Source organism: Zootermopsis nevadensis, unplaced genomic scaffold (assembly GCF_977971745.1).
Source record: "Zootermopsis nevadensis isolate Lab colony 2312 unplaced genomic scaffold, Znev_1.0 Znev_ptg000025l, whole genome shotgun sequence".
NCBI lineage: Eukaryota > Metazoa > Arthropoda > Insecta > Blattodea > Termopsidae > Zootermopsis > Zootermopsis nevadensis.
Window position 1 is genome coordinate 4341975 of NW_028259157.1, and position 14072 is coordinate 4356046.

A 14072-nucleotide genomic window follows, 5' to 3' on the forward strand; every position below is an offset into this window, starting at 1 on the left:
TAAGAAAAGAACAGACTGTATGACTTCATTCAATGGAGTAAAGCTGACAAACACACACCACAGCAGAATTTCAAGCTTAAGATCTGAATACAAATGGCATGTCTAATGCATAAAATTTTAAGACCGAATATTAAGAACTCCAACTCTAAGACTCAGTAACTTAAATTTTCCATTGCAAATTGTACTGTTCACAAAATTCAGTGACCTGATTCAATCTTCCTTCTACTCAAGAGATTTTTTAAGATAGCTGACCTAAAATACTGGTTTACATCTGCAATTTATAAAACAGAAGTGCCAACATGAGGACCTACTGTAATAGATCATACAAATATGTACACACAAAACTGTGTACCAGTGCTATGTAAAACATGCTAACAATGAACAAGCATTCTATTTCAGTCCATTCCAGATTAATTTCCTCATAAGTATAAAAAAGTTTAAATTTCCCATCCTGCTGCATGTTATCCAATGAAGTATGTTTTATAATTACCCTCCAATATTATTATACACGCAGTAAAACTAAAGAAATTACATGGAAATAATAGGCAGTGCACTACAGATACACACATTGAAATACATACTGATTTTAAGTCTGTGTACAGAAGTCACAATTATGGGTGTGGATAAAAGAAAATGCATAATTAAGAGAAAAGAAGTATAATATTAATCTAACTATAAACTTCTTCAGCAGGAGTTTGTAAGGTTCGGGATATCTCATTCCTCACCTGTCTAACGTTCAACCAATCATCTGCCAGACCCATGGCCTCTGATGCATTTTGGACAGAGTCTTTTGGATTCCAGTCTTGCCAATCTGGGCAAAGCCCTATCAAAGATTAAACAAAGTGTTAACTCAAAATAAACAAAAATTAATTAGGAAATCAAACTTGGACATCAGTGAACAAACTGCATTTCTTCCATCTCTATTTTCAGTTAACTTGGTAAAACATTCACTCCAGAGAAATAATCACCTAGTAGCTCAGTAACGATCATGAGGCTGACCTGAGTGATGCGACTTCTAAATTCCAAACCAAAAGGTTAATGAAGCAATAGCATAAAAATAAAATCAAAAACCTTAAGCATGTGTACCAGTAATTAAATTTCCAATTACGCATAAAACTGTATTATAAAGAAGAACAGGCCACATCAGCCTAGCAGAAAGCACACACTTATGCACCTGCCTGATAAATATTCCATAAAAGCATGTGCACCATTTCTATGCAAATCAACATAAAGGAAATCTCTAACACAAAATAACAATTATTTCCCTGTGGGAAGTTGGTAAAAATATGATTATACATTGTTTCTTGCAACAGAACTCTTCTATCAGTATTGTTACAAGCAAAAATTTAAATATTTGCAATCGCTGATTAAACGCCCCCTTCAAAGTGAATAACCAAGCTCCTACTGAACAAGCAGAAAGCATATGCAGCTACAGAGTTGAAAAAATGGTGTCAAATTTATTGAAGGATCATGCAGTGCATGTTGCTGGAACTGTAACTACAGAATTGCTTGCAATGCGAGAGGTACAAACAGAGAACCATCTCATACCTGGTGCAACAGCATCAACCAATGCTCCAACAGCTTTGCCATCATTCCAGTCTGATGTGAAGTTTGTAATGGGAAGATCCGGAACTTTGCTTTGGATCCAATGTAGTAATCTAAACACACAATAACATTTAAACAACACTTATTATCTTAATCTCTCATTATTTTATAAAATCACAGTTTCTCTGATCCTTACATGCCACTCTGCATCATGCTCATCTTTTATCTGCTTCTCTTTCTTTTTAATTTCTTTAATTTACCCAAATGTTCTGAAATGTGTTCCTATATAGAAAACATTAGTCATTACAAAAACTTCATTTCATCAGAAATAATTTCCTCCAATTTTTCATTCCAAAATCACATTAACCCTTTGACGCCACAGATCATCTAAATATTTATAGATTTAGTCATACTTCAAAGAAAATATAACACTTCATCATTACAAAGATCAGCTAGTTAATGTTAAGTTAGGAACACCTGTCTGCAGTGATTCATACAAAACCAATAAACACAAAAAGAAGAGTTATTAATTGTTGAAGCATGTGTGATAAAAAGTTACCATTGGGATTCAAAGCAAGAGCCGGGATAGCTCAGTCAGTATAGTGACTAGCTATGGGCTGGGCGATCGGGGTTCGATCCCCGACAGGGCAGAGGATTTTTCCTCTAGCCTCTGCGTCCAGACCGGCTCTGGGGCCCACCCAGCCTCCTCTACAATGGGTACCGGGGTCCTTTCCCGGGGGTAAAGCACGGCCAGGGCGTGATGCTGACCACTCACCCCCATCTAGTGCCGAGGTCAAGAAAGAGTAGGAGCTATACCTCAACTCCCCCCAAGCGCCTACATGGTGTGTAGCGGGACAGCTTTACTTATTGGGATTCAAAGCATCAAATTATATCGTTTTAAGGCTATAAACGTTCCATAACATTATCACTCTACAGAAGCATATCTATAATAGAAATGGCTTAAAAATTCTAACAATAACCACCTCTGTTTGGGTGTAGGACCCTTTCCTTCACCATATGGAGGTTCATCTTCTCCCTCCCACATGGGCATAGAAATGGAATAATGAAGTATAAGAGTCCATATCAGGCCAAGGATTAGTTTTAACTTGCAGTCCACAATATCTGTTGAATCTGAAATATGAAATGCACGACATTAAATGTAAATCCACATAGAGCTAAGCAAAAATCAAATTATGTTTCAATTCATTATACATATTTTTATGTTTTTATTTATTTAACGAAATATACACATTACGTAGCATCAAATGGCAGGATGGTTGTGAATGATGAACTAAGAACATGGAAACAATTTTGTCTATTTTAAGGTACTGGTACTATATCCGGACTTATTAACTTTGCTTTAAACACAGACAATGGATCACCTCCTGGCTTGCCCAATCTTAGATTCTATGTTATTAATATTACTCTATTTAATGATTTCTACTTTGAATGGTGTGTATTTGGATACGAAATAAATAAATAAATAAATAAACAACTTTGCTTTAGAATATGTAACCAGGAAGGTCCAAGAAAATAAAGATAGAAGCTTATACTGTTAATTTACTGGGTGAAAACATAAATATGACAGAGAGAAACTTAGAAGCTTGATCAGATGCTAGTAAGTTGGTCTGGCAATAGATGCAGAGGAAACTAGAAACATATTCACATCTCATCACTAAACAACGACAAAATCTATATATAAGGGCAGCTACTTAATCCTTTGAAAATATTGCAAAGTTCAAATACTTTAGAAAGACATTAACAGATCGGAATTGCATTCATGCTGAAATTACAATCAGATTAAATTCAGGAAATGCTCGCTACCATGCAGTTCAGAATCATTTGTTTCCCATCTGCCCTATAAAAACAAAGAGTTGCTTTGTGCGGGTGTGAAATCTGATCTCTCACATTATGTGGTGCGGGGGTGGCCAATTGAAGGTGTTTGACAATGAGATGATTAGGACAATATTTGGATGATACATTGACAGGAGGCTGAGACTGGAAAAAGTTTCCAAAGGTGGACCATCATTAAAATTGTGTACTCTTTGACAAATATCAGAATGATCATATGCAGGAATGTGATGGGTGGAGCATGTAGCGTGCACAGAGATAAGAAATGCGTGCAAAATTCTGGATGGAAGATTTGATGGGAGGAGGGCCCTCAGAAGACCCAGGCATAGGTGAAGATGATATTAAAATGGATCTTGAAAAATCAGGTTTTGGGGTATGGACTGGAACCATCTGGCTCACGACAGAGACTTGTGTTCAGGCTCTTGTGAATATGGTAACGAACGGTTCCATACAATGTGGGGTAATTCTTGACAAGTCGAACTTATCAAGAAGGACTCTGTTCCATGGAGTTAGTTGGTACAATTTTTTTTATCAGCACAGGAAAACCACAAGAAGAAACCTTCGCCAGAGTTGCCGGTCTCCAGCCCAGAGTCCGAAATTACGATGTCCCATTTATGAAGAAGCACTAACAATACTAATATATGAATAACGGTAAATATTTTCCCCCATGCAAAAAAAATGGATCTCAAACCTACTTCAGTGGTTAATCTTGAAAATGCGTCTGCATCCTTTTATTCTAGGAGAATCCTGCGGTAACGGGAATTTTGCATTGGTTTGGAGGTAACGAAATTGAACCTCTGTCCCCGCACTAATCACTGATGGGAAATGGTTTCGCTCGAGACACTTAAGTATTTCCAGAGAGTAGATTATGATATATTCTGTGGACACGTTTAGGAACTACCTACCAATTAATCTTTTTATCGGAAACTGATTGTTCAGATTACAACCACCTCAGAGGGCCTTGACTTTATGTTGCAAACTGATTAATAAATACAATGTCGCTTGACCTCTCAGTTTTAAAAAATAATAATCAATAAAAGCTAACGTCGGATATCAAACTTAGATAACTTTGGTTTCTAATTATACATGTCTTCTTCTCCAACATCCGAGACCTACAAGCGTACAAACGCGAAGCTCTCAAGATCGGTCGAGAGACATCAAACCACGAAATGGAAACGAACCGATCTGCACAGTCTTGGTTCCAATCGCCCATCATTACAGTCAGTGAAAATCCTGCATTTGTTTGATGGTAGACACTGATTAGGGCACTGTTTCACTTTATCACACTCCGGGGTAACTGATTTTATGCACACCAGGTTTTTATTTGTACACACAAAACAAAATAAAACTATAGCTTCCGGACCAAAAGACCCAGTGATCTGGGGAAGGGGCTGCAATCCCCGGTGTATCTTTCGAGGTTTGATTTACGCGTAGTAAAAAGCATTTCCTGCGTGCATACAATTAGTCGGAAGCCTATATTACACAGACACGAACAAAAACACATGTACGTGCACAGACATAAAACGTGCTCACTGGTTGCATCTACCACACGTGCAAGCACAAAAACTGCACGCGTGCACATAAAAACAGATACAAACATGCGAAGAGCACGAATTCTTCACTTTAAATTCTCCTCTGTAAAGTTTCAGCTTCAGAAATATACATATTGTATCAGTTTATTGCGAAAGACTTGCAGAAAAAGAGTATAATTAATCATAAATTTGGAAGGATATAGGCTAGTAGTGATCTGGAAAGACCTAACCAGACAAACACAAATTTCAATTAACGTGGTGGTTATATTTTCAGTGCTGTACAAAATGTTGCTTCTATAAAACCCTCATTGAGCTATGTTGTACGTAAATCCCGCCACGTAACTTCTGAGTCGAAGGCGTTTCAGGGTCACGACTGTTTTACGGGTTCATAATTTCTGAAGCCTCTACTTTATTTCCGAAAAAACAAAAGGAACAGATTAAATATGTAGGTATTTCAAATGGGATAATTAATTTTGCGCCATCTGTATAGACCGCTCTGTGGTCCAATAGGTGAGTAACGAAGGCTCCTTCCCTTGGGGTAAGTGGCCGGAGAATGAAGCTGGCCTTTCACCTTCATTTAGTGTCGAAGTTTAAATCTGTGGAGATTTACCTTCACTACCAGTGGTGAATCCTGATCTTGATGCCACGTCGTGTGGAAATGCAATACGAATAAATCTCCCCAATAATCTCACCACACAACTCTCCAGGTGTCCTAAAGTTACTTCTCTTTTCACAGTTTTCCTGGTACTTTTCCTCTTCAACCAATGGCGAACCCCACCACCCACGCTTCAAGTTCCTGTAGCATTTTCCCTATTATGTGTAATGTCCCTACTGCGTTTTCCTAAACACAATCTATTGAATGCTTTCCTGCTATGAAGTAGGATTTGAGGTTCGCACGACGGTGCGTACGAAGATGGCTGTCTTCTGGGTAGCAGCGCCGTGTAGCCTGGCAGAAGTCATCACCCTGATGATGGAGAAAGAGAAGACCTCCGAAATACTGGTAAACATCTACCAGACTAGACGGAGCTACAACCCAGCAGACAGCCATCTTCTTTCCTGGTATCATTTCCAGACTTTTATTTAGTCCTTTGCTTAATAATTCCTGTGGTTACTAGTATGACGATTTCGTTTCGCATTCTCTGAATTTCCATACATAGATTTTTACATTTTAATGTATTTTCGGACTCCTTCTGTAGTGCATTCCTATCCAATGGTATTAATACACCTGTCAGCAAACATATTTTACCGTTCCTGTTTTTAATTATTACGTCTGGCCTACTTGCCATAATTTCCCCATCTGTACTACTTAATTTCACAGAACTATTATATCTTCATGTTCACATAGCGACTTAGGTAAGTGTGTGTACCAGTTTTCTGTTGTTTTAATGCCTAATGTATATTATTATCATTACGGCCCTGTTGTGTTACATGGCACAACACGTCTTTTACATTCCTCCAGTTTTATCTGTCTGGCGGAACACTTCTGGACAGGAGCGTTCGCCACAGCTACAATCGCATCCTACATCCCCTCCAATCTAAATTTCACTAGGCACTGCACTATCTTAGGATTTGACACTACATAACCCACTAATTAAACTATCACCGGCAACTGAACCAAACCAAGAACCACTAATTCGAAATATGCATGACATTGCCCCAAAATAGAGGTTTCAATGACTAGCAGCCCCAGTGAGTTTCTCACGTTTCGCACTTAAGTCATGTTATCTCCCATACAAGGCCAAGCATGGCTCACTTTCACGGCATGTCCTACTTCCAGTACTTACTTCGCCATAAATGGCATTGTTTTTCCTGCACCATATTACAGTAGCAGTTTGCAGAGAGGCTCTGCTCAAAGACCTCTTCTCGAACGAAGGAGATTTGACCTGTTCGCTTTCAGTGAACTGCAAGGTTTAATAGCAGGCAACAGGGTGTGGAAACTGCATCATAGTCCACGTCTTTCAGAATATAAATGTTGATTCTTACGTCATTGAATTGCTGTATTTCGTTTGGGAACCAACACCTTTTTAATTAGCCTACTTTGCGAATTGCAGATCTATCCGTGCGCACAGCCATCGAACCAAGACCGGAGGGAATTCATGCTTCCTCTGTTTGAAGAAGAGCCAGACAGTGACGGTAAACCTTCGCCTCTTCTATGCATACATAACGCGAGTGCGCGCTCGTGGACACAGAACATTGTAACACACCGTGACCTGATACGCCATGAGACGTCGTCGTCGTCTAGGTCTGTTCCGATCATGTATGAATCTGCAGTCACTCTACCATCCTCTCCTAGGCTGTTCCACGACTCTGCGCCAAACAGATTTGCAAGTCATAGCTTGCTCGGGGTAAATTCATTCATGTCCATCTGTTTCCAGTCTGCGAATCACTCCCCTACACGCCTACAGAATATCCGTAGTTCATTTCTAATGGCGAGATTATTTCATCTCGTAGGGTGCGACCAGCAACGTTTCTTAGAAATTTAATTTCGGTCGTTTGATTTTTCCCCCCTGCTCTGTTGAAATGCCCAATTCTCACATCCATGTAACAAAACAGGAGCGGATATTCCTTTGTAAAATTTTAATTGTGTATCCTTTTACGTTGTGAGATAGTAGGCTTAACTATTTTCTTGTGCCAAGTGCAAAACGTTTAGAAACACATGTTCATGGCATTAACAGCGTAGTCTGAAGTGCTGCAAATATGAATATATTTTCTTGGGTTTAAGAAACCTCACCTTTGTGATAACGTCATTTTGTTTCATTGCCGGGCATCAGGCTATGTTGCTCAATGACATTCTAACATGGTTGTTCTGATGTTTCATCGCTCGCATTAAATCAGCTCCTAGACCTTTTTTGGAACGCTGACCGTAATAAAACGAGACTTAAGTAAATTACCCCTCCCTCTCCCGTGACCAACTTCACTAGATTCCACATCTCAGTCACCACAGCACAAACGCGGCGCGGTTGTCTGCTTGTCGTGGTTGGTTACTAGACTATTCCGTGTCGACTGATGAAATAAAACGAGATCAGTGAGGATAACTATAGGATTATGACTGAGAAGGGACGTGGAAGCAAATACACCGAAAGTAGCGGCAGAGTGTACACAACTATCGCCTCGTATTCGGGAGGTCCTCGACCCGGAGACCGGCTTTCTCCGAACTGAGGTTTTTCGTGGCTTTCCTCAGGCCCTATAGCCAAACATCCGTGTGGACTTGCAGGTAGATACCAACGTTTCGGAGAAACGTACTGTTTCCATCTTTAGGACCGAAGTGAATCTTGTAAGTCCACACGGCGTCACAACCCAGAACATCGACAACTTCAAAATATCCGTGGAATCGTTTCGGCGATGAAACATCATGACCGTCGAACGGTCAGACAAGTATGGGATAGCCAATATGGCTCTGGGCATGATTCAAATTATACACAGTTTCTTGGCACAAATATTCTGTAACAAGAATACATTCTCACTGTGTACTTTGGGCCAAAGGTTAACTAACAACAGTAAAGATCGCCAAGTACTGTCAAGTTTTCTGAATTTACACTAGTGGCCAACCAAACGGTTTGGTTGCACACTGCTGCAATATGAAATTAGGTTAGGATGAAGACACCATTTCATGTGAAGGACAACTGTTCCGCACAGGTACAATTCCTACCTTTCCCCCCCCTCCCCCCCCCCACGGGAACCACAGCATCAGCAAGCAGCCGCCCTTGAGATTTCGGAGTCGGTTGCGTTAGCGATCTTAAAAATAGCGCGGTAAAAGTGGATCACGTGACATCGTCAATATTGTATTATAACAAAGAGTTCATTCTTCTTAAGTTACACACAGCTGAAACTGAAAGCATGGCTTTAGCTTCAGAAATTTGTAAATATAAACGGTGTAACGAGAAACTGCAGAGACTGAAAGCAACGAAATGTGTCCAAACCTGTACAACGCCTACCCATGGAAACAAAGCAACGTCATCACTTGGCTCCTATTTGGAGTACTCTTTTTTGAAATGGAGTTCCTACATCTGGACGACGAGATGAATATATTACAGGAGAGTTCCCCAGATAAAAATGCATAAAATGAACGCATAGTAGTAGAAAAAACACAATGAAATGCAGTTTAACACAACGTTCGCATAATTCCAAAGTATAATTTCGTTCACAGCTACCCATTTCATCTTTACTTCACATTTCCTCCTCATTGCCCAAATGGGGGGCAATAAGTACCTCTGAAACGTCGGTAAACGTCTACCAGACCACACGGCTCAACAACCCAGAAGACAGCCATCAGAAGGAAGGCTGAAGGTAACAGATACAGAAGACCAAAGATCACGTTGTCGAATTCAGGGATTAATTTTATATTGTATTTTTAATTAAACAGAGTCTAAAAGGAGACCGTGTTGTCCCTGAGAACTAACTCAAGTTATCTAGCAATCCTATACATACAAGTGTTTTGCCAGCGGAACGGTTACCAGACCTGCCGATTCAGGTTTAATTCGTGCTCCTCAGCACAAGACACTACATTCCTCAGAGACTCCAGAGTAGTCTGGTTCCACCGGCCAGTTTTACGCGTTCTTGATACTCATTTCTTACTAAGCTGTGTCAGTTTCTGTGATTATGTACCGCTGACTTATTGGCAGCACAACCCAATGTTTAATGTTTCTTTACCCAGTGGCATACTGTAAGCATAATCAAATACCAATACAGGATTTATTTTAAGACTGAAGAATAAATACCTTACCTTAATACAGGTACCACAAAATTCCTTATGCATAAACTATATGTATCTGCCCAATAAATAAATTATTTAGAATTTCATCCAGTGACGTTTCATAACGTCAAAATCACTTGACGTAACCGAAACCGGAAGACGACGAACCTCGCAAACTGGTTACACTTAATGGCATATTGGCATATTGCTTGATTTTATATACTCAAAATACCTACGCTATATAAAACTGAGAAAAAATTCGAATTGAACTTGATCAGTGATTTCGACTGTGCTAATTTTCCGGTTCTAACAACTTGAGAGGGACTTTCAGCGGTGAGAAAATTCCTACAGCCATACAAAGGAGCTATGCAAGAAGTGAATAACCACCAATAAATAACATGTGATTCGAGGTTCTCACGGCGGCGAGTATGAAGATAGTCGTCTTCTGGGTTACTGCACCGTGTAGTCTGGTAGAAGTTAGCTGACGTTTCAGAGGATAATGGATGCAGAAAGCACCTCTGTGACGTCGGTAAATTTCTACCAGACTACACGGCGAAAGAACCCAGAGACAGCCATTTTCAAGAATGTCATATATGATATAACCTCCACCTAATACTGGTTCGGTAATCAACTGTGATGAGATGGGCCGGGTAATACAGAATCTAACGAAGAAACAAGGAATTCACATAACATTTTCCTTGGAACATATACGTCATTCGAGAAACCAATGTATGGGCTGGACTACAAGATAATATAAAAGCAGATCTTTAAATAAACAGACTGTTCGGATGTGAATTTGAGTAATTCAAAACAGACGCTAATGATAGGTTTCTTTGGTTACGATCAAGCATATTTCGGTTCCATTACAAGGAAATTCCTTGTATAGTGAAGGACCAGAGCAGAAATGGGTACAAATTTACCTCGCAGTCGCCTGGACTCGCCGAATTAATCCACGCTGTATTCGATCCAAAGGCCGTAATAGTTCATTACTCTATTTAATGGCATTTTCTAAACTGTACAGGCCAGTAGGATAAAGTAATTGTGACCGTGAATGCTCAATTTTTAATAATGACAAAAAAGGCTATTTCAACAATTTTAACTCCTACCACACTATTTTCCTGGGCAAATGAAAACGATCAGAACCTCAAACTCGATGTTCGATCCCTACACTTAACAGAACGATTCCCAGACGATGCGTCCATTTATAAATAGTACGTCCACATAGGGAATATTTTACATTTACATTTTGTAAATTTCAAAGTGGCATTGTCACATTCTCACACAATTTCTAAGGTAAACAAATATTAGCCTATTTACAAACTCCTGATTCACTTATTTTTGTCTGGGCAAGTCACACATTAAGCATTCTGCCGGAATGTAACAACGTATGCGCACGTGTGGACGATGTTGCTGTAGCATTTGCTCCTGTTCTGCTCCTGTTCGGTTTTTCAGCGAACGTCAAAGGATATTACGTTATGCCGGCGGAGCAAGGCGGGCGTTCGCCAAACCTCTGAACCCCTTGTTGCGTTATGTTATTGGTGACAAAATTTGGTACTGGGCTGATCGACAAAGGAAAACTTTGATCGATAAGGTTATAGTAGCGCTAACGATTCAAGACTTGTACTCGGAAACACTTGGTTCGAATCTCCATTAATCAACTACAGAAATTCCCGGAGTCAAAGGAAACGACAAGATTATGGCGGCCTCAAGTAATCGTGGGGGGGAAAAAAAGTAACTGGTCTCTCAGCCGAGATTACAACCGGCTACCTCCCGGATACACGTCAGACATATTACCGCAACCGCACCACGTTGCCAAATCAAGATGAATGGCAAGACACAAGACGTAAAAGGAATGCAGGTCATGTTCTGACTTCTAAGACATTTTCCCAAGAACGCTTTAACATTTTAAGGGAACAACATGGCTACGTGAAGACACAAACATCAGCAAGAACGAACACAGATTGAGGGTGTTTGAGAACATGGTGGCGAGGACAATATTCGGACCTACGAGGAATGAACTGAGAGGAGGCAGAAGGAAACTGCACAGTGTGGGAAATTCACAATTTGATATTTTCATTGAGCAATATTACAATGAACGGATAACAATTACGAACGTCACGTGGACTCCAACAGCATCGCATTCACATCAACTATAACTTAAAACCAGATAAAACTGAAATCTCACTTGACGTTAACCGGGACTGGCCCAAGGTCTCCGCGTCTCGCCGCCCGAGCTACTACACCGCCACAGACATCACATTTTTGGTAATCACGTGTTTCCAAATTCATGTTAACGGATCTGATAAAGAAGCAGATTATCATTACCGTGACAAATGTTACAGTTCAGAATCTTAATTTTGAAGGAATACAATGGCGGTATTTCGACGCAACGGACAAACATGCCTCGCAGCCACTTGAAGCAGAGGAATGAGGTTACGTCACGTCCATTACGTCATTTTACATTTTACCGCGCCTTCCTTCGGGTTCGAAGAACTGCTTGCAACCGCCGTAACTAGTCTGCAGGAATGGCTGGCTGGCTCGGAGTGTCCACGTATAACCAACCAGGCGCCAGGCAGCCAACTTCTACAGGTTACTTTTTCTCTGACTGTTTCCACCACTATAAAACCAAATACCTAAATGAATATGAAACATGTCAACTGTCTTCACCGATGATGAAGATGACACGTTCCTCAGAATGTTGGTTACCACCTATAAGACCACAGTCGATATCACCATCTCTGTAAGAACCTCATGTCTCGAATATAAAACATACGAGTTTCGACAACAGAGAAATATGGGTGAAGGTTCATTTGTGTTTTATGCAACGGCGCTGTCGAATAATATGATTCATGAATTCTTAATTGGAAAGGATATGGAAGGAAGAGGTCTAGTCTAATTTAAGGTATTATCGTGATATTTACGTGAAGGGACTGAGGAAAACAACCAAAAACCTAAGCCGTTCTCCGGCCAAAGATTGAAACCGAAGTGGGGGTGATATACCATCGGCCAGGACTCACTTTCGAAAGGAGCGTCGTAAATATTGTTCATAAAACGTAATTCCCCAAATATTTATGTGTATAAAGTTTCCGAGCGGGTATATGTTTACAGGGTAAAGGACTTAGAGGTTCCATAAAATGCTGGGTTTCTCTTCACTCACTTTCATTCATTCTAGTTCTCTGAAGACTGTGTCCGTCTAACACCGGGTTTTAAAATTAAGGTTTCTTCAGTATGACTTGAGGTTTTCACGACGATAAGCCTGAAGATTGCTGTCTTCTGGGTTGTTGCGCGATGTAGTCTGGTAGAAGTTTACCGACGTTTCAGACGTCCTTGCTGTCTACATCAGGGCGATCACTCATCGTGAAACGTCGGTAAACTTCTACCAGACTACACGGCGCAACAACCCAGAAGACAGCAATCTTCAAAGTTTCTTCACTTGCTGAGTAACTATTAGCTTGTGCGACTACAATATCTTCTTGATACTATGTACGAGAAAGTAAAAATTGATAACGGGTTCCTTTATGGATATTAAATAACAACCGCTTCTGGCAGAAAGAATTTCTCTCGCCACTTCAAGGCCACGAACCGTATTTTATGCACGCCATAACTAACGAAGTTTGCTCTGTTTGTTACGAAAACTTCTACGGTGTCTCGAATAACAAAATAGCGTACATTTATTGCGTATAAACCACTTTCTGAGTTTAAAACCGATCGATATATAAAATTTATTTCGCACTGCAAACGCGCCATTTGCAAAAAGCCGGAAGGTTAAAACATGTATTCACGGTCACGCCATATGGAACGCGACGCAACACTGCAACGGAGAAAATTAGTTCCTCTCCCATTCAACGAAATGTTGTATATGTATTACTTTTTAAACACACCTGCTTCCAGTGGGCGTTCTTTCTACTCCGACAGGAAATCAGAACTTCCTTCTTGCTAAATATACTCGCCCCGCAAAATACTTTGTGATGATGGAGGCATCTACAGTCATTCATTGTCCTTACGTTCAAGAGTCTGCCAACTTTCACCCTGTTGGCGCACTAAGCACATTACACATTCCAGAAGCATCAATCCAGAATTCCAAAGATTTTGGCATATGGAAGACGAGCGTTACCTGAACGAACTTTCACGAACTCCGGAAACAAGGTAACATATACCCCAAAGGTGGATTAGATTCTTACTTCGCCTGAATACTAAATCGGACTGAAATCTGCTGTGGCAGTCTTCTATATCGGTAGCCGTGGGGTACAAGGCGCGCGTGGTCTCCGATCACGTAGAACACCGACATCACCAGCTTGAGTCTGCTCGAGACATGGAAGTCTGCAATTTTCTGTGTTGTCCTTCTGTGGACGCAAAGATTTTACTGCTAACTTTTCACGTAGTGAGTCCTGCCATGTGTACGAACAGGATGTAAAAACCTCGGATTGGAATAAGAAGTGCTTAAACACAAT

The 14072-nt window shown here is 40.3% G+C and overlaps 1 protein-coding gene across 5 annotated transcripts in view; it reads right to left on the reverse strand.

The window, feature by feature from the left end:
• The window catches only part of cher (filamin A protein cher), a 144440-nt gene that overhangs the window by 104300 nt on the left and 26068 nt on the right, over positions 1-14072 (reverse strand). For all 5 annotated transcript variants that reach the window (XM_022060777.2, XM_022060779.2, XM_022060776.2 and 2 more), the window contains exons 3-5: positions 2529-2676; positions 1549-1658; positions 726-823 (exon numbers count right to left, since the gene is read on the reverse strand). In XM_022060777.2, coding sequence (XP_021916469.1) covers positions 726-823; positions 1549-1658; positions 2529-2676 — 356 coding nt within the window. The remainder of the gene's footprint in view (positions 1-725; positions 824-1548; positions 1659-2528; positions 2677-14072) is intronic.